The 20,179-nt window shown below is 54.0% G+C and overlaps 1 protein-coding gene across 13 annotated transcripts in view; it reads right to left on the reverse strand.

Annotated features, from left to right (window-relative positions):
- TCF3 (transcription factor 3) overlaps positions 1–20,179 on the reverse strand; it is a 39,792-nt gene that overhangs the window by 9,456 nt on the left and 10,157 nt on the right. For 11 of the 13 annotated variants that reach the window (XM_074337458.2, XM_074337461.2, XM_074337463.2 and 8 more), the window contains exons 4-16: positions 11,014–11,087; positions 10,692–10,770; positions 8,056–8,123; positions 6,774–6,903; positions 5,796–5,845; positions 4,435–4,537; positions 4,193–4,359; positions 3,957–4,086; positions 3,508–3,566; positions 3,322–3,400; positions 2,425–2,498; positions 1,873–2,034; positions 1,675–1,798 (exon numbers count right to left, since the gene is read on the reverse strand). In XM_074337458.2, coding sequence (XP_074193559.1) covers positions 1,675–1,798; positions 1,873–2,034; positions 2,425–2,498; positions 3,322–3,400; positions 3,508–3,566; positions 3,957–4,086; positions 4,193–4,359; positions 4,435–4,537; positions 5,796–5,845; positions 6,774–6,903; positions 8,056–8,123; positions 10,692–10,770; positions 11,014–11,087 — 1,299 coding nt within the window. The remainder of the gene's footprint in view (positions 1–1,674; positions 1,799–1,872; positions 2,035–2,424; positions 2,499–3,321; positions 3,401–3,507; positions 3,567–3,956; positions 4,087–4,192; positions 4,360–4,434; positions 4,538–5,795; positions 5,846–6,773; positions 6,904–8,055; positions 8,124–10,691; positions 10,771–11,013; positions 11,088–20,179) is intronic. The other 2 variants (XM_074337459.2, XM_074337462.2) reach the window with 1 other exon arrangement.

Raw genomic sequence — 20,179 nt, forward strand, 5'->3', positions numbered from 1 at the left:
CCGGTCACTCTGACCCCACCTCAGTCTAGCCTGGGTTCTTACATCTGCATCGGACACAGTCCACCCTCCTCCACTTCCCTCGCCACACACTCGTTTCTGGCCTGACGCTTAGGCCTCAGCTCTGCTCTGCCCACACCACCTATCACCCGTTCAGGTGCCCAGCTCTGAACTCTACCACATGCAGTGACACTTGGGCCTGTCAGCCTGAACTCCGGATCCGAATCCCATCACCTCCTCCACGACTGCAACTTCTGTGGGCTCTGCCTTCAGGATAGCTGGCACCCACCTACCATGCCACGGCCAGAGCAGTATCCTGTGCAAGGTCCTTGGCTGCCGCCCTTGTTCTCCCCGTCTGTCCTTCCCACAGCAGCCACCAGAGGGCTTCTTTGAGCACCCGAGTCAAGTTACTGCATCTCCCTGAATGTGAGGCCGATCTGGCTGCAACCTCTGTCACCCCAACGACAGCCAGGTTGATGGTTGACCTGGCTGGTGTCCCCTTCCTCCCTCACTGCTTTGTATGCGTCCCTCCTGAAGCTGCGCGCTTAGTCGGAGAGGAGGACCTTACCTGATAGAGGAGAGGGGCGTTTTTTAGTCAAGGGTGTATGAGTAGCAGAGCTCCCCTGCTAGAACCTCCAAACAAGTTCAAGTCCTGCATCTCCCTTCCCTGGTCTGTCCTCCCCGCAGCAGCCACCAGAAGGCGCCTGTGAGCAGGAGTCAGTTTGGTCCTTACCCTGCACAGCTTGTCCTCCCCAAAACCAGCAGGGGGCGCCTGTGAACAGCCCAGTCAGGTTCTGTCCCTCCTCTGCCCACAGCCCTACGGGACTCCCATCTCTCTCTGGGTAAAAGTCCAAGTCCACCCCGTGGCCCACAAGGCCCTGCCCAACCTGCGCCTTCCCCTCCCTGCCCTCACCTCCACCCTCTCTGCCATTTGCTCCCTCTGCACCAGCTACACCAGGCACAGACCTGCCCCAGGGCCTTTGCAGGGGCTCCCCCTTCCTCACACCTGGCTCTGCTTACATGTCACAAGCTTGCCACCGCCACTATCTTTGAAACTACAACACCCCTACAGCCCTTCCCCTCCCCACCTTCTCCTTCGCACCTGTCCATCCCTTACCCCCAGGGTGGCCATTCTCTGTTGGATTCCATTTTATTCCCCAGAGCCTAGAGAAGCCCCAGGTACACACTGGGCATGAGCCCAATTCACTCGAGTGTTGGACGAGTGAATATAAAGGCAGGGCCCTGAAGGCCACAGCATCACTTGCCCCAATGAGCAGCCAGAGACAGCTGGATCCTGTCTCCCTTCCAGAAGGAGCTGACCAGTGACCTCGCCAGCCTCTCTGGGACTCCAGGTGCCTCTGCCAGTGACCGCAGCTGCCCAGCTCACCCCTGCTGGGAGATCCTGTGCACCTGCCTGGTAGCGCTTCCCCAGTTCCTGCTGTGCCTGTGCCTATTTCCTCACCTGGAAATGGAAGTGGGACAGTCACAAGCCCCAGTCCAGCAGAGAGCAAATGCTTGGCGCAGCTTGGCTGTTCTCAGTCCCTGTCACAAGCCCTCTGTCATCCCCGTTTTCCAGAGGGGGAGTGACACCCAGTAACCGGGCCCCACAGAGGGAAGCAGGGCACAGGTGACGCTGAGGTGCCAGCCGCCTTGCCCAGGCACGACACTGGGACTTACCACTGTAGGAGTCGGGCGGCCGAGAGAGGTCGGGGAGGGCACTGGGCTGGCCAGGGAGGGCCACGTGGTTGTGCAGGAGGCTGCCACTGCCTGAGAGGCCATCTTCCGAGTGGCTGCCTCCAACCTATGGACGGGGAGTGGGCTCGTCAGGGCCGTCCTGATTCCTACCACCCTCCCAGCCCCTCACCCAGCACTCACCAGGCCGGCATGCCGCCCTCCCAGTGGCATGATGGGGCCAGTGAAGCCCGAGGCCAATGTCCCGTGGCCAGGCAGCAGCCCGTGCACATCACCCGCAGTGCCCACAGCGTGGCTGCGGAGCACGTGGATGGCCTCGTCCAGGTGGTCTTCCATCTTGTTCTGCTGCGGGCGTGGGGGGACAGGGTGAGGGGCCTGTACCACTGGACCCTGCCCAGTCCCATGTGGCCTGGCTCAAAACATGTGCCTGCACTGGCCACAGAGCCACGGAATAGTGCTGGATCTTACTCCTGGCAAATTAACTACAAAGTTCATTCTTGTCAATGGGGCATCTGTCCTGTTGCAAGTTCTGCTGGTCACACGAGACCTAATGACTCTTATGCAGCTCAGTTTCAAAGTCACGTGAAACATGGCCACAGCAGACATGCCAAGTCGTCCCATGGCTGCCTCCCCTGCCCCAGGAACGGGCATCCCTGTGCCTGCCCCCCCACCCCCACCCCCACCCCAGGGTGCTTGCACCAGGGCGCATCCTCCCCAGCCACACAGGAAGCTCACCAGGCTGTGGAGACCCCCATCATAGCTGGGCGATAAGGCACCGGGGGCTCCTGCTCGGGGCCACTGCGACGTCCCTGGAAAGGGTAGGAGACACATGAATGGGGGGACTTGGTGCAGCCTGACCTGGAGAGGGAGGAATTTGGAAGGCCAGGGTGGGAAGCTGCAGAGCGGCCTGTAATATCCGGGCTGGCCACACGAGGGCGCCCACATCCGCAGAACTGTTCTACCCGTGAGCCTGGCCAGGTCTGGGTAGGTTCACATCTCCCAGCCTGTTTCCCCATCTGCAGAATCCACAGCCCCTCCACCACAGGGAAGGTGGCTGGCTTAGAGGCACACAGTAGGTACCCTAGAGGCTGGCCCCTCCCAGTCCTGCCACACTGATGGCTGGAGCATAGAGGGGAAGTGGTTATTAGCCTTGTGGGCACCACAGAGGCCTTCCAGAAACCTCTGCTCTCATTCCTGCTCGCCCTTGGCTGATCCCCAGGTGCCTTCTTGCAGGGGACAAGAGGACCTGGACCCCTTGGGAGAGCTGGCACAGGGCATACAGTTGGTGCCTTTTATCTGTGGGGTGTTCAAACACAAACACCCGCATGTTCTGGAGTCTGGGCAAGAGTCTCAGGCCCCTGCTCTAGCTCTGTTGGGTCCCACCTGCCCCTCATGCTCACACAGTACGAACTGCTAGGTTCTGCCTCTGGCTTTTGCCCATGCTGTGACCTAAAATCCTGGCTTAGAGACCACCTCCTCCAGGAAGCCTTCATGCATGCCCACAGAAAAACAAACTCCAAGGCGGGTGATCTGTCCAGCTCCCTAACCCATGATGCAGCCTGACCCCTCCCGGCCCACCCCAGGCTGGAGGCACCAGACACAGCCCCCTCTCCCCCAGCACCCCACACAGACCTGCCAGGCCCTGGGGGGAACCCACGGGGGTCGAGGGGCTGGATGAGAAGTTATTGCTTGAATGATCCGGTGAGTAGATCTGCAATGGGAATGAGGATATAGGGCCACCAGGCAGCCACTCAGGTGCTGGCCTCTCTTGGTCACTGGCCCAGCTGTCCCTGCCACCCCCCGGGCCCTGAGCCTCACCGAGGCCAATGCCTTCCCGAGGGCGTCCCCAGAGCTGCCAGCCGTGGTCCCTCGGGAGCCTGTGGATGGAGAGAGGTGAGACCCAACCTCGGGAATGCAGTGCTCCCAGCACCTGGGCTTGACTTGGATGCCCGGACTGATGGGGAGGTCCCTTCTATGCCCAGCTGCCTGGCACGGATGTCCCAGCCCAGCACTGGGCAGCCCGATTTTGGTCTGGTTTCTGCCTGACATCTCACCACCTGCCTCCACAGAGGCCACGGGACCAGGAGCAAGCCATTCCCTCTTAGCCTCACTTTCCCCAGATGTAAAGTGGGGAAGCCCACTCCTCAAAGAGCCATTTTCACATCTGTGATGAAGCTGAGGGGTCTGAGCTGATGTGGATGGTGCGCCCCAGAGAGGGAGGGTGCTAATAACAAGGGCTGCATCTGGGGTGGGGTCGGGGGCCATACCCATGAGGTTGTCAGCCCCGCTGACAGGGGGCGTGTGGCTGGCAACACTGCCATAGGCGCCTGTGGGGGCTGAGAAGGTGGACACGGCTGGGAGCCCACCATTCACTTCTGAGCTGTGCAGTGGGTAGCCCTGTGGTGGGACAGGGTCAGAGAGCAAACGGGGGTCAGATGGAGTCAGAGGGGATCACACCAGGGCTACCCACATGCACATCCCCACACCACCCTGAGGGGCCTACCATGCGCTCGTGCTGGTGAAGGCCACCAAAGCCACCACTGCCGCTGCCCACAGTGCTACCGCTGCCTGGCGGGAGGGGCAGGGGGGATGAGCCCCCACCCAGCATGGGCCCAAAGCCCGCCTGCCCCGGGGGACTCCAGAGTTCTGCTGAGGGGTGCAGGCTGCCATCTGCAGAGAGGGGCACAGTGAGGTGAGAGGACAGAGGGATTGCCAGCCATCCCAGGCAAGCCCCCATATACCTACCCGCCATGTAGAAGGTGGACGGGTAGGCGCTGATGGGGGTCTTGGCAGATGGATAGGGAGTGGTGTCCCTGCTGTAATCATCACTTGAGCTGGGTGGGTACACCTGTGGGCGGGTAGGTAGGCGTGGTCGAGGAGGAACAGGACTAACATATCCCCCATCCCCAGTACTGTCCTCCACCTGGATAAGCAGCTAACCCCACCACCCACTTCCCTCCTGCCCAGAATTCCTTTTCCCTCCTTAACCCTGCAAACTCCTGTTGATCCATCAAAGTAAAGCCCAGTTGCAATGCCCCCAGCCCTTCCTTCTTCCTTGTTCCCCTAGCGCTGGAACCTCCCTTGGCCCCAGCCCTGATCACATAAAACCCAGGGGCTTCAGAGGCAGGGCCCTGGACTGACATTCCACCCAGACTGCCTCAGAGCAGAGAGACAGCAAAGGGCTTCCAGGATCAGTGCCAACTCTGATCGGCTGGCACTGCCTGGAACTGAGGCAGAACACAGGAGAAAAGTGCTGGGATCAACTAGTAATGTCTGCCCCAGCACTGGAACAGTGTGCTGGTGGGACTGGTGGGATGAGGTGGGCCTAGGGAGCTCTCAGCTCCACGGAAGTGGGGTGGGGGGGGGGCAGTCAGGTGAGGAAAATGGGAAGACAATGACATCAAGAGTCAAGTCTTTAAGACAGCCTGAGCCTGACTGCACCTCCTGGCTACGGAATGTCAATCTCTGTTGCTAACCCGGAGTTTTGGTCGGGTCCTGGAGTGGTCTGGGTCAGCTTGCAGGGGAATCTGCCTGAGCCGTGGGCCCAGGGACTCCTGGAGGCTGCACAGGAACCAAGTGGAGGCAACAGGCAAATTGCGTTTTCCCCATGATTAAATTGCAGATGGCCCAGCACCATCTGCTGGGGTAGGGACAGAAGGTGGCTCGAACCTGGGTGGACCGGGTGAGGGTAGGGACCCTCTAAACTAGCCCCAGGGTGCCCCTGTCTGCTCCCACTCCCAGGACCCCTACTCATACCCCTTTCTAAGGTGCCACAGGACACAACCTTCTCTTAACGCAGGAGGGACGATCAAGGCTAGACCCCAGAACCTCCTCAGCTCCCTCAGAAGCGGGCAGAGTGAGGCCTCGAGCAAGACTCCGGCTAACTGGCCAGTCTAGCGGGGCTGCGACCCAGAACCCAGAAGGGGCCTGCCCATGCTTAGGAAGCCACGTGGACCCACATGTGTTCCCAGCGGCAGCAGCACATGTAGCCCAGTGCCCCCACTGATGTGCTGTGTGGCCTCCAGCAGGGAGGGGAATGAACCCTGAGCTTGCAGAGCACGAGGGACATGTGGTCTGTGGGGTCCCCACTTGATCTCATGACTCACCGAGGACGGGAGACCCGGCGGCACCTTCCGGACCTTCTTGGGCTGCGTGTCTGTTAGGAGCAAGAGGAGTGAGCCACCCTACACAGCAAGGGACACCCGGGGGCCCTTCAGGGCCCAGGGACATGCCTGCCCTACACCTTGGAGATGAGGCCCTTGAGCTTCCCTTTTAATAAAACTACTTAAACAAGGGCTCAGGTCCGTGTGCAAGGGTCTGACCAAGTGCCAGAATCATGGGGGGATCTGCAGCGGAGTCTGGAAGTGGGCAATCAGCGGATACTTGAGCTGGGTCCCTGCTCCAAAGCACCCCCTGCCGCCCCAACCCCAACTCCCACAGTCCATCCCCTTATGCACAGGTCCCTGACTTGCAAATCTGCTGAGAACTGGTCCCCTCAAATCATACTTGCAGTACAGAGTGGAACCCTGAGTCTGCACACGTGTACACTGAAGAGGAACAAGTACCAACTCCGCTACAGACCAGGGTCCTTTTGTCAGTCTATCAAGAGCCCTGATTTTCATGCTTTTTGTGGGTGGCTTTGCTGTTTAAAACAGCCCCCACACATGGTGCCGTAGTGCTGGCTCGTGGTCCTGAGTACGAATATTGTGATTTGATGTGCCAGACCAGCTACATTCAGGCCCCAGTTATAGCACCACTGGTGAGTTCCGTGTCAATGAATGAACGATATATGTGAAATAAGGTATACAGACAGGAACACACCTGACACGAGGTTATGTGTTGATCGGTGATGACCAGAGGCAGGCAAGAACCTACGAACCTACCCGTGTGCTTCCCCAGAAGCAGGGACTGAGTGCGGATTTGAGAGGACAGAACCTCTATGAATGACCAGAGTTGACTGCTTCTTTCCTGGCTCACCACCCATCTCCCCAATGCCTGAGCTCCCAGTCCAGCCAGGACCTGGTAGGCACACAGTGGGGCCCTCCCTCTCCCCACCCTTGAGACCCACAGGCTGCCCTACTCACCCAGGCTGCTGTCTGCGGCTCTCCGCCGAGCATGGCCAGGGTAGGAGTAATACTGGGACCCGCCCTTGACGCCAGAGGGGGACAGTGGCCCAGGGCTGCTGAGGGCCAAATCACCGGGCAGGAACCCAGCCTGGGGATGGGAAGGGAGGTCATCACCAGGGGCTGGCCTGGTGCCCAGTCACAGCCCAGCTATGGGGTGACAGTGACCCCTGCTCAGGACGTTTCTCTCCTGACACGTCACCCATGAACCATACACAGCAGTGCTACTCTCATGAGAAAAACCGTTGCCAGCAAGCCTAAAGGGATGCAGAACGTGCAAACATGTGCATCTGGGAGGCAGTGAAATCTCACTGTTTCAGTTTGTGGGTGTCTTTGTTTTGTTAAAGCAGATGGTTTAATTTTGCATAATTAGTTTGAAAGGGGCTTTCTTCCTTAAGGAGCATAAGCGATGGGGGTTCAAGGCCTCATGGGAGTGGCAGCTCTACACCTGGCCCTTTCCATCAGTAAAACAGGTATGTCGGCTCAGGGGGTATGGTGGAGACTGATGGAGGCCAGGTGAGCTCTGCCTTGGCACAGGGCCTGGTACCCAGTTGGCGCTCAACAGGCTTCATATGCAGAGGCGACACCACCTGACACAAGGTCTAGCTGCACCTGAGAATCTACAGATGGTGGTGGGGACAGGAATAAAACCCTCGGGCGGGGGTGGGGGAGGATGCCCAAGGGGTGAGCAGGACAGGAGGCCACATGGGACCACTGTGGCTGGTCAGTTGCCCTGTGGGCCTCACAGCTGGAGCAGGCATGGGTGAGTTTCACCTGGGCGAGGGGCGTGTGGGGCGGGGCTGGCCTCAGTTTCTTTCTCTGCACTCAGGGGTGTGCAGATGTCTCTCTGAGCCCCTCCACCTGTGCAAATTGGCCCCAATGTTGGGGGGCCATGGCTTCCCCTGCCTCTGCCCCGCCCCGTCCACTCCTGGCCACCCCAGCCTGGCCTGGTCCTAGTTTAGCTGCTGCTGAAAGTGACCAGCACTCAGATCAGCCAGGAACCCTTCCACAGGTCAGGAGGAAATTGTGACCAATTTGTTTAAAATTTTAAAAGGTGGGTGGGAAAGGGGCAATGGTAGAGATGACTGCAGCCGCCACTGAGTCCTCCAACCCCGGGCCAGTCCCCACTACGATACCCCTCGAGTCTGGAAATGGGGGTCCCACCCAGCCCACTCTCTGGGTTCTGCAGACTGCTGGGTGCCAATGGGTCCTGGCCGCCCGCACCCCAAAGACATGGCCTTACCTGAGTCAAGCCACCAACACCTGCATCTCTGCCAAAGGTGGTGTAAGCACTCCGCTCACTGCCCTTGCCTGCACAGGAGAAAAGAGGGTCACTCAGCTGACCCCAGGAAGGACATGTCCCAAGGAGGCGACCCCGCGCTGGCACATACCTACATACAGCAGGTGTTCCCTAAGAGTACCACACGGAGAGGACCGCAGTGGGATACTGATCTCCCCATTGGCCTGGCGGACAAGCGGGGGTCTGGCCAGACACCTTCCCAGTGACCCACAGGGGCTTCTGCAAATCCACCAGGGCCCCCCCCACCATGTCCCGTCCCTGAGGTGGGCCAGCACCAAGTTCAGTACCCCCTGCCCTTCCTGAGTCTCCCTTCCTCCATTCAAGGTAGTGAGGTACTACTGACTCCCCAGGGTGCTGGGCTCCCAGGGGATAGCCTGAAGTGGGTGGTGGTCCCTGGGGTCTGTGAGGTTCGGTGCCCAGGCCCCAACCAGGGTTTAGCTCATGAACTACAATGTGGTGTCCCTGTGGACTTGGTGAGAAGGGGCCCGTCCCCTCTGTGGGCAGGTGACGCCTGAGCTGTGGGGACACAGCCTGTCTAACAGCCACCAGTGTGGATGACTCCTGCCACTGCAGACGCCTGGACCCAGCCTTGACTGAAGCAGGTGCCCTGGATCAGTCAGTAACTGAGCCATTTATGTCTGTTTCTGGCTTAGACTGGCACCAACCTCAACATGAGCAAGGAATCATAACACTTGATCCAGTAACTTGAATTACTCACCAACTCAGAAGAGAAAAAAAATCTCATTTTCTTTATATTAAAAGCACAACAATTTCAACTAGACTCCTGGAGCTAGTTGACAGGGACAGGGAGAGGTACCCCACAGGGCAGGTGATGCTGGGCCCTTTTAGGGATGAGCAAAGCAAGGCCTGAAGACTAGAGGGGCCTTGTCTTCTGTCCACTGAGTTAACAGATGGTGACGCGAATGCTTTCTCCCAGGGGGGTGGAGGGTGTGGGAGGAAAGCTGGCTGGCCCAGCCAGGGCTCTGGGCTCCACCTGGGGAAGCAGCTTCACCTCCCAGACTCTTGGCCTTCCGTGCAAGATGAGGCTGCCATGGTTTAGGCCCAGCTGGCAGCAAATACGGGTTTGCCAAGGGGCAGGGTGAGGAGGGCAAGGAGAGGATGCTGAGGTGCTGGGAGGGGAGCCCCGTGGGTACATCAGGTGCCTAATCCATGTGCTGGACCCTCACATCAGGGCATGGGGACAAACAGCAGAGAATAAAACCACCAGGGGCGTATAAGGAGCCAGAACGGGCTGGAAACCGCATGGGAACAGACTGGCTTCACCTGCCAGGGAGCAGTGCCCTCACCACCCACCACCAACCCTGTCCAGCCTGGTCCATGGATGAGAAACAGGCACAGTGAGGCTGAGGGTGCACCTACCTCCCTACCCGGCTTGGCCTGAACTCCCTGGCCACAGGAGATGTGGCTGTGTGGGACACAGCTGGCTCTGGGCCCTGCTGACCAGGCCCAGCGTGGGAACTGCCTATGCCAGGAAGAGGCGGGAGGAAGGAACAGCAGAGCGGAACAGCTGCAGGTGCAGAGGCCACCCTGGGCTATGGAGGCCAGGCCTCACCTCCTGCCCTGGGAAATGGAGGCAGACTCCTGCTATGCAGCGGGTGCGTGGACACTGCCCCTCCACCCCCTCATGCTATTCCTCTCGGGCCATACTCACCTGTCCAGCCCTACTGTGTGCCCAGTCCTGGGCCCAGCCTGTAGGGTCTTGCAGGCGTGTCCCCTCAGGGTTCAGCACAAAGGTCTCCAGACTCAGTTTCCCCACCGGTTAGTCATACCAAGGGTCCCACAGTTCACACATCTACTCCCCCAGCAGCCACCTTAGCCTATAAACTATGAACGATGGCACTTCTATAATCCGATTCTGCCCAGCTTTCACGTGGAAGGGCGTCCTGTCTCAGGGGTCGGGGGTCCTCCTCCCGACCCCGAGACGCCAGCTTTCCAATCGCCTCGAGGCTCCCTCAAAACTGTGTGTGGGCGGGACAGGGCTCGTTGCCTTTGTCCCTCCATCTCCTGGTGAGAGGACAGCACACAGGACATCAGTCCAGCCCCTGAGGACAGAGCGCTGGGCGGACCCTGACCAGTCCCACATCCCTGACATGTCCCTTTCTGCTGAGCCTGTCTGACCCTCTACAAGGTGGGGGTGCAGGGCCTGGAACATTGGGGAAGGCCTCACCACCTACTACATGAAAGTTTCTGTGAGCATCCCTGTCTCACGGGTGGGGAAACCGAGGCTCAAGGGGGGCCAGCCTCGCCAGTGGCCCAGTGGGATAGACTGGAGCTCAGGCTGGCTGAGTCCTGATCCTCGTGGTCATGGAGGGCAGGCCAGCCCTGGAAGGGCCAGCGGGCTCAAACTGCCTCCAAGTCACCAGGACAGCCACGTCCACTTCCTGGTGAGGACATGGCCAGCCACTAATGACCTGTGGAGGGGGGTCCAGGCTGTGTCTGCCTGTACCCTCTGTTCTGGGCAAACATCCTGGAAGCGCTGGTACTCTGAGTGCGCTGACCACGCCCTGGGCACCCCCATGCGGGTTTGGGGAGAAGGGCCATGCCTTGTGGACACTCACCTCCAAGTCCAGGTCCCAGGAATGTGGATGAAGAGAGGCTGCTGTGGGACTCAGTGAAGTGGCTGCCTTCACCGTAGGTCTGCAGAGAGATGGGTGGGGGTGAGGGGTGACAGGGCACCCAGTTTTAAAGCTGGGGAAACAGGCTTAGGAGGCAGGCATGCTCGTAAGTACCCGAGGCAGGACTCAAACCCACATCTCTGAGTCCAAAGTCCCTGCAGACCAGGCTGGCGTCCGACTTCCCCCCCGAGCCTCAGTTTCCTCGTATGTCCCCCTCCCCCGGAAAAGGGAAACTCAGGGTCTCAGGCCCCACAGGGCTCCTCACCCGGCTGGGGTCGAAGGAGGAGCTATTCTGGTCGCCACTGCCCCAGGAGCCTGAGCTGGGCCGCTCCTCCAGACCTGCGGGCAGAAGAGAGAGAGTAACCTCACCCCACCCAGCTCTATATCACCGCGCCTTACGACTTCAGATGGTCCTTCCTCCATTTAGCAGGCTTTCTGGGCCCTTCCTCAGCAAGTGCCCCAGACACCCTGGCACTTAGCACAATTCCAGGTCGGTGGCTCAAAAAATTCCACGAGCTATCACTGCTGGCAAACTCCTGCCTATCCATCAAAGCCCTACCCACCATGGCCGCCATAGGCAGAGCCCTCATGAACACCAAGTCTCCTTCCCCCAGCCCCAGGCCCCATCCTCGGGCCCTGCCCTGACCATATGGCGATGGGATCTCTGTGCCCCATCACTCCTGACCCCGTGAGAAAGACTCATGAGGACATCAGCAAATAGGATGCGTAAGCCGCTCTGATCTCAGGAAAATTGGAGTCTCCCCCTGCCTATCTAGCCCTGCCAACATGAGAGGCGAGACTGTCCCTTTGTTGAAATAACAGTGGCAGCTGCCACTGACTACCCACCAGGCACAGGCTGGCGGCTCCTCCAGGGTGGAACCCAATCCCAGTGAGGAGCAAACTGGGGCTCCTGCCACCTGCCTGCTGGGCTGGGAGTCCAGCTTGGGGAGAGGACCTTCGTCTCAAGAGTCAGTCAGGGTGGGGCCCTTATCTCCCCAGACACTCTCCCAGGCACCAGGCACCCACCCAGGACTCAATCTTCCCCCCCAGGGGAGGCAGCCAGTGCCTACATCCTTCCTAGGCAGGGGCTCCAACCCCATCCATCAGGAGTCAGAGAGCACACAACCTAGACAAGCAGAAGGGGAGCAGTCTCAGGCCCTTCCTTCTTGGTGTCTCCATTTCCCTCCTCTGTAAATGGGGTTATTAACAGGACCTACTTGGCAGAACTGGAGGTGTCCACATCCCACTGTGAGTCCAAAGGCTCCCTAAGCCAGGCTGGAGGGGGATATGGAGCAGAGGGGGCCACATGTACGAGCACAACCCTGCTCCCACCCACCCTTGAACACTACACTCTGGCCATCCCACGCACCCCAGCCCAAATCCTAAACCCTGCCTCCCGCCCTCCCCTGCTCGTGTGCACCAGAAACTTCCTTCAAATTGCATCCTTCTATTTTGGTGCCTTTGTGTTAATCATTACCCCAGAAAACTGGTGTTTAATTGGTGTCTAATTTGCATAATTATGCATATTAATCGCCAAGCCTGATGAATATTCATACATCTCATTTAGATTTTGTTTTCTAATCAAAAATTTCCAATGTGATTACAGCAGGAAGCTGGAGGGCTGCCTCGGCGGGTGGGGGACCTGGCAAGGGGCTCCCATGGTTTCCAGGAATCCATCTGGCATTTGCTGCCAGATTTGGGATTTCTATACCCCAAGGTCCTGGACTCCCACTTGGGCTCCTAAGAGGACAGCAGCCAGTGAGGTTGGGGTGACCTTGGGCAAAGCGCCAGCACCCCCAGAGCGTCAGTTTCCCTCTATGTGCACTTGTCTGTTGTCTTCTCCCCCACGGAGCAGCCCGCACCCCATGAAGGCCTGGCAGTAGTGAAGGGGGCTCGTGGGGCTCAGGGACTCCCCACATATGGGTTCCATGAGTGCCTGGCAGAGGCAACAGGGTGCTGCTCTGTCGTTTCGGGGAAAAAAATCCCTCAGCCAGCCCCCATCCTCCCTTCTAGAATGACAAAAATAGCAACAGTCCCACTCCCATTAATACAATTAACGCCCCCACCAATTAATTATGCATTTTAATAACCTGGCCATGAATATTTATAACATAACATCCCTTGTTCATGTTCTAATTAAAATGTATGAATAGAATAAGACATTGCTGTCAGAGTGTCATTTTTTTTATGATTTCTTTTTTTAAAATGCTAGAAGTGACACGCTGGTGGGGGCGCCTGGGAAAAACTGCTCAGATCCAGCCTGCCTGCCTTGCAAAGAGGGACACTTGGAGGAGCAGAGGGCATAGGAAATGGGGGCAACGCCAGGGGTGCTGCCCACTCCCCCAGGTTGCTGTGAGGATGACAAGAACCACTGCAGAGCAGGCGGCACAGTTGGCACCCCAAGCTGAGTCACCTCACCATAACTGAGGGCTGGCCCTTGCCTGATAAACTGGGGGAGTGGGCTCTGAAAAGTGCTCAGTGGACACATGCTGAGACCGGGTGGCCCATGTCCTGTGCTGGATTTCTCTGGAGCAGGGTCAGCAAACCAGGGCCCTCGGACCAAGTCTGGCCCCACCTGCCTTTATAAATAAAGTTCTATTGGCACACAGCCACGCCCATTCGTCCTGTACTGCCTACGGCAGCTTTTGCTGTAGCAGCAGAGTACAGGCCACCTGGCCCTTCATGGAGAAGGTCAGCTGACCTTGGTGTGGTGAAGATTCCAGAAGCCGGTTCCTCTGTGTAAAGAAGCCCAACTATCAGAATCTAGTACCAGGAGCAGGGTTATCATGTGGGACAGGCAAAGCCCAGGCTTTCACGGGGCCCCAGGCACAGCCCTGTCCACCTTCCCCACCCCAAAACTCTGCCAGTACAACCAGGTGGTCGTTAGCCCAGCCTGGGGTCTTCATCCTGCAGCCCATCTCTGTAATTAAGCGCCCCCTCACTCAAGCGTCGACCCCCTCTCCTTCCCTCACAGCCCACCCCACCTGGCCTCTGCTCCCAGACCGGCTGGCTGCATCCCTACAGCAGGGTCCTCGCCCATACTCCACCCCAAGCAGCCCTACAGAGCTTTCAGAAGCAAAACCTGACTCTCCTCCCTCCAACTCCTTCCATGGCTCACAGTTGCCCTCAGAGCAGAGACTAGGCTTCTCCCTTACCTCTTTTCTGCCCCTCCTTCTGCCCAGCTGTCCTGGTGGTCCCCACACCTGCTGGTTCGTCATCCCCCTTCAGGGAAGTCACGTATCCCCTCCTAGCCCGGGACCTTCTCTGCAACCCGTGTCACCTGAACAGACATGGCCTCCCCAAATGGCCTCCATTGTTTTCTATGTCTTCATCGCACCCACAAGTAACTTAACCTGCCTCCAACCATCACAGTGTGTCCCAGAAGGTAGCCATATGGCTGCAAAAGAACTTCCCGTTCTACGTGATTTTAATCGATGCACATTTAGATTGCCCTGTGTGGGTAGGAGCTGCTTATACTGGCTAGCACAGCCCCAAAAGATAAAGACTAAAATAGTGACAACAATAACAAAAGTAACCACCACAGACGATGATCACATCTGAGAAATTAACAACAAAGCCTTAAGCAACTATTCGGCCAGCGCTCCTGCAAACGTTTTCTCCTTGTTTTATCAGGTGGCTGATGCGACTCCCAGCCTGTCAGCTCTCCCTCCAGCTTTTCCCTTAAAATGAAAATCTCCAAGAAACCGAATGGTGACCATTCAGCCGCCCTGCCTGGGTCTGGCACTATGGCGACTGGAGTCTCACAAGGGTGGCGGGGGTGAATGAGATAAACGCTGGTTGGAATTTGGGGGTCAGCCCTTCCTCAGGTGGGGCTGAGGGCTCCCACCAGTGCTGGGGTCTCTTCTTGTGATCTCTTTGGGCAAGTTTTTAATTTTCGTATCATTTCAGACTTGAGAGAAAGCTGCTGGAAGTGCCAGGATGTGTCTGAAACCCAGATGCACTCATCATTTGTATTTCAACCATTTCATCATCAGCCCTGTTTATAACATCGTACGTGCCCCTGAAAGTGAGGGATGGGAAGACAGGGCCGCAAGCTGCCTGACAAGCAGATCTGAGGCTGCAGAGGAAGTGAGAGGAGGCCATACCCCACCCTTTCTAAGAGCAGGGGGTCCCAACTGGGGCTCTGTTCCAATTTAACCTCTCCTGAACCCCTAGGGTGGCAACACCCAACCCAGGGCTTTCCTGGTAGGCAGAGCTGGCCCTCAGATTGAGAGGGTCCCCACAAATACAAAGTAATTCACAGAGAAACGGGGTCCCTCAGCTGCAGAAGTTGCCCCACCCTTCTTCCTGTAAATTTCAGATCGATGACCAAAGTGATAACAGAAAGACCCCCTTCTGCTCCAGTCTCCAGAGGGAACCATGTGGTATCCAAGTGTGGGGACAGGAGAATCTGTACCCCCACTCCAATATGAGCGCAAAGGCCAACCTATGACCTCCATGCAAGAAGCAGACACGAGAGGGAAACAAGCACAGAACAGAAGAAATGGATCAAGCTAATGGATTCAGGATTTATCCCAGGAAACACAAGTATGTCTAAGACAACAACCACCATACACCCGGAAGGAAATTACAGAACATATAGATTCTTTGGAAAAAAGATGAGATTTCAGAGAGAAAAAGGGAAGAAGCGGGAAAAACTAAGAAAAGAAGTTCATGCAACAAATTCAGATTTTTATCACCAATTTTAAAAGCAGCACCAGAGGCAGCGAACGCTGAAAAGTGTATCAAAGATTATCAATGAGGAGGGCAAGTTCTGGAAATGCCCCCAAACGCAGAGAAGGAAGGGATTCTGAGACGATCGACATAAGTGAGACCCAACATTAGAAAGCCAGCACCTCTGCAGAGAACAGGAAAAAAAATCCCAGACTGGAGTGGAAGACATAGCTCACCAAGTATTTCTGAGCTGCAGACCACAAGAGCTCACCAGCAACCCCCAAAACGAATGAAAAAGCACAGAAAGTTTAAATAAACGTATGCCCGTTTACTGAGTATCACATGTGGACAGCGGCATAAGACTGGGCACGGGTGGAGGTAGGAAAGGGGATGGCCCAGGGATTCTACACCCAAGCGTCACATGTGAAAAGAGCACCCTGTCCCCTTGCTGGAAATCATCCTCTGAAGAAACACTCCAGACTGGGAGGGAGCAAACATGGACATGTGAGTCGGGAGGGTGGCCTCATTTAGCCCTGAAGTGAAGACACCATTGCACCAAGAATGGGACTGGAACCTGCAGGTGCCATGCTCTCAGCACTTTTCATGGTTTCTCCACTGAATCCTTGCAATGGCTGCGAACATCCCCATTTGACAGATGAGGCCCCGAGGCTCAATGAAGCTTAGTCATTTGCTCAAGGCCTCCTAATAAGGGGCAGGATACAACATTGACACACATTTCCCGACTATTTCCGTTTCTGTTCCATTTCCCCAACTGTTTCCGGCAGAATACAAATATATACAACTGCCAACAAAGACAATGTTGTTAAAAGTGGCCCTTTAATTTATACCAAATATCAGGGCAGGAGAAGAAATGCAGAGGCTCATTTCTCTGCTTGCCTGCAGGAGGGAGACGTGACTTCGCTTGTGGGGTAGGAAGAGCCAGAAATGGTTTAAACACGTTCTTTAAAGCCATGAAAATAACCTCCAGTGAGCTGCCAACCAGCACAGACCTTCCAAAGACAACTCCAGAAACACAGGCCAGACACACACAAGTACAGGAGGGAGTGTGAAGACAGAAAAACCGGACACCAGTGTATGGAGCGAGGCTGAAATGTAAGCCTCACAGTTAATTACTAGAAAACAACGGCACCAACAGGAGATATTCTGGAACTCAGGAAGACGAGAAAGAATCGAAATCACAAAAACAAACCAAGGAATGAAATGCAAAGGAGGGGTTGTAACATTTATATAAAAGTCTGAATTCAAGAGGCAAGTGCTCGACCCACAAAGAAAGCCCCAGCGACCAGTTTCACGTACCAATAACCCCGCATGCAATAAGCAGAAGCCAGGGACACTCAGAGACCCACAAACATGAGGGGGCAAACAGGGTGCTTGGTCCTTGATATTCAACAGACTGAAGATCCAAACATGGCCAGGCGGGAATGCAGACCTCACAGCTCCATGTCCAAATGTCCCTCAAGTGTTCATGAAGAACAACCAAGTGAGAGCAGAATGCTCTGTATTGCCTGGACAGGAGCAGCTGCCCACGCTGCATCGATTCTGCAATGGCGACCTAGAAATGTGCCAGGCCAGAGATAAATTGTCCAGTTCCAACCAGGAAATCAGGAATCTCCAAAATAATGATTCAATGAGGAAAAAAAAATGTTTTTAATGATCAAGTATCCCTAAAACCGTAAGGCAAATACACATTGTTGAAACCAATGGCGTGTGGCTGAAGTGGTCTTCATTGGGGAATGGGTAACCCTGGACACAGGTCACTATACAAGAAAGAAGGTAAAAAAAATAAAAATGAAAACTTTAAAAAGAGAATTAAGATGGAAGAGAGAAAAGAAGAGCAGTTGACTGATAAATATCAACTCAGCAATGAACAAAGATCAAAAACAGATAAGGCATGAAGCAGCTGAATCAAGAACAAAAGAGCAAAAAGAAAAGCCACGTAGATTTAGGACAGAGACACAGATGCCATTTCCTGACACAAGGACAAGTGACTGTATCCGTTATGAAAGAATGCAATGTTAGCCATTGTTAAGTGTGCCTGAAGTGGATGGATTTTTTTCCTAAAGAAATGCTAAAACCGACAAGAGGAGTGGATGAAATCTTGACAGGCCAATCGTATGAGAAAATGAGGAAACTCCAGGAAGTATCAGGTGCACACGGGGAGGGGCTGGGTCTCCACACACCAAGGTACAGGGTCCCACTTGTTGGTGACTGTTACAGAGAAACTGATTCAGAAACACAGCAGTGCCTAAGGAAGCCACAGCCCGACACTACATAGGAACACAGGCAAAATGCAAAGTAGGTCTAGCTAATATATCGTGTTCCACCCAAAATAAGATAGGGTCTTATACTGTACTTCCCTGAAAATAAGACCGGGTCTTACATGAATTTTTGCTCCAAACGATGCATTAGGGCGTATTTTCAGGGGATGTCTTATTTTTTCATGTACAACAATCTACATTTATTCAAATACAGTCATGTCACCTTCTTCTGGAACATTGTCATAACGTATTAAATGCGTCTGTCTGGCTGACGATCTTAACTGGGGCTTATTTTCGGGGAAACACAATAATAAAGGACACAGACCATATCTGAAATTCAAGAAGCATTTGGGGTGACAAAAACCATTAATGGACAAAATCCCAACACGGTGAAGGAGGAAAACCAGGGGCCATTCTGAGACATTTGTTGTGGATGGTCATATAGGACTGGAAGGAAACACCCTTAACATAAACAGACAGATCTATCTTGAATTGACAGCCAGTGTCAGGCTTGGTCCTGCTGACAAGAAAAACAGCAGGGACTGTGTGGTTCTACAAACATAAGTCGATGAGGAAACGGACATGGCAGCTGTGGTGGAAAGGGGGCGGCTAGGTGTCTGAGGATAGTTGACCTGGAAAAGTGAACCCAGAGGAAAATGCAAACAATTAAGGGTTGGCAGGAGGCAACCAGGTGAAAAACATGACGAAAATGATCTAGAACCACAGCACAAAAATACTTAGAAATAACCCTCAACAGAAAAGTACATGATCAAATTTTTTAAAAAACTACAAAATGACCTAAGTGCCTTATACTTCAATTTTCAAAGTTTATCTTAAAAACTAAGAGTCAAAAAGAAAACAAATGGAAAGGATACCAGGTTCTTATAGTGGGAAAATGCAGTATTTTAAAGACAAATGGGGCCCCTCTTGAGCCTTACCTTTGCTTGGGGCCAGCTCCAAACTATTTGGAGTGTACTTTTTCTTCTAATAAACTGTTCTTTCACTACTTAAAAAAAAAAAAAAAAAAAAAGGTTCTTCCCAAACTTACCTATGAATTTAATATACTATCAAAATCCCAACAGGTTTTTTTTGTGGGGGTGATGTGGGGGTGGGGAATGAGGAGAAGAGACATGACCTAATTATTCTAAAGATCATGGAAAAGAATTAGCATCTCTGAAAAATACAGGGAAAAAAACCTGAAAAAGAATAACTGAGACAGGACTACAAAAACACTGTAATGCCCCAGTAATTAACACTGGGTAGTTAACAGATAGCAAGGTAAAAAGATGAGAAAAAAAATTTTGTGCATAATTGCAATTTAGAAAATGCAGTAAGACATTTCAAACCATTAAGGGAGGTTTCCTTGAATTTATTGTTCTAGAACTTCCTAACTGAAATGCTTAATCCATTTCTTTTCATTCTATCTGTTCTAATGAGAAGAAAATTAAAGGCTATGATTCTTCTCCAAGTACAGCTCTGGCTGTACCTCATAGTTTCAATGTGTTTTACATTTTCACTGATGTTATTCTATGTCTTGGCTGTTTTAATTTCTTCTTTAACTCAAGAGGTGGGTAAAAAGGAATTTTGTTATTTCCAAGCGGTCTGACTTTTTATTTCTTTATATTTTTTTGGTCTTTTATTCCTAGATTTACTACATTGTTCTTAAACATGGGTTTATACTTTGTTTTTTGCTTTTTTTTAAAATTTTAGAGGCTTTCATTGTGCCGAGTATGTGGTCAATTATTATTATAAAAGGAGTGTGGTTCCTATTTAATTATAGGCCTTTCAAGAATAAGTACTTCTAACTGGAAGTTCCCTCAAAACCACCTGGAACCAGCTCTTACAGGCCCTATCCCAGCCTTTTCATCAGTGGCTCTGGGGCCAGGGTGCAGGGGTGTGTGTTCTGAGCAGCTCCACAGGTGAGCAGGATGTTTGTACTTGGATGGAGATGGCTATGCTAGCTCAGCCTCGATCACCATTAAGGTTCCTCCCTCCCACTTATTTTTCATGTCTTTGCTTGGCCAAGGACAGCGAAAGCATACTTTTCTGCCCTCTGGCATCTTTCCCATATATTCCTCAACCTGATGTAACGAGGAGCAGGCACATTCATGATTGTCACATCTGCACTGCAGAACAGACTCCGTCATCCAATTCCTAAGGATTTTTCAGAAATGGCACCATAAATGAAAAAGTCTTGACAACATAAAAACGAAACCCGTAAACCACCAACACAAATGGAAAAAACCTCCATCACTAACAACAGTTGAAAAGTTAGGAGAAAAGCTGCCAACAGAGATCACAAAAGACGAGCATGCTTTCTATATAAAGAGCTCTTGCAAATCAATGAGCACAACCTGGGTCATAGGTATGGGACACTACAGGGAAGCAGTATTGGGTAGTTAGCTGGGATGGTTACTAAACTCTCTGAGTTTCAGCTTCTCCATAAGTAAAATGGGGATGGTAACAGCACCCACCTCA

The sequence above is a fragment of the Rhinolophus sinicus genome, chromosome 15 (genome assembly GCF_057876585.1).
Source record: "Rhinolophus sinicus isolate RSI-liver-muscle chromosome 15, RSI-T2T, whole genome shotgun sequence".
In the NCBI taxonomy this organism is placed as follows: Eukaryota; Metazoa; Chordata; class Mammalia; order Chiroptera; family Rhinolophidae; genus Rhinolophus; species Rhinolophus sinicus.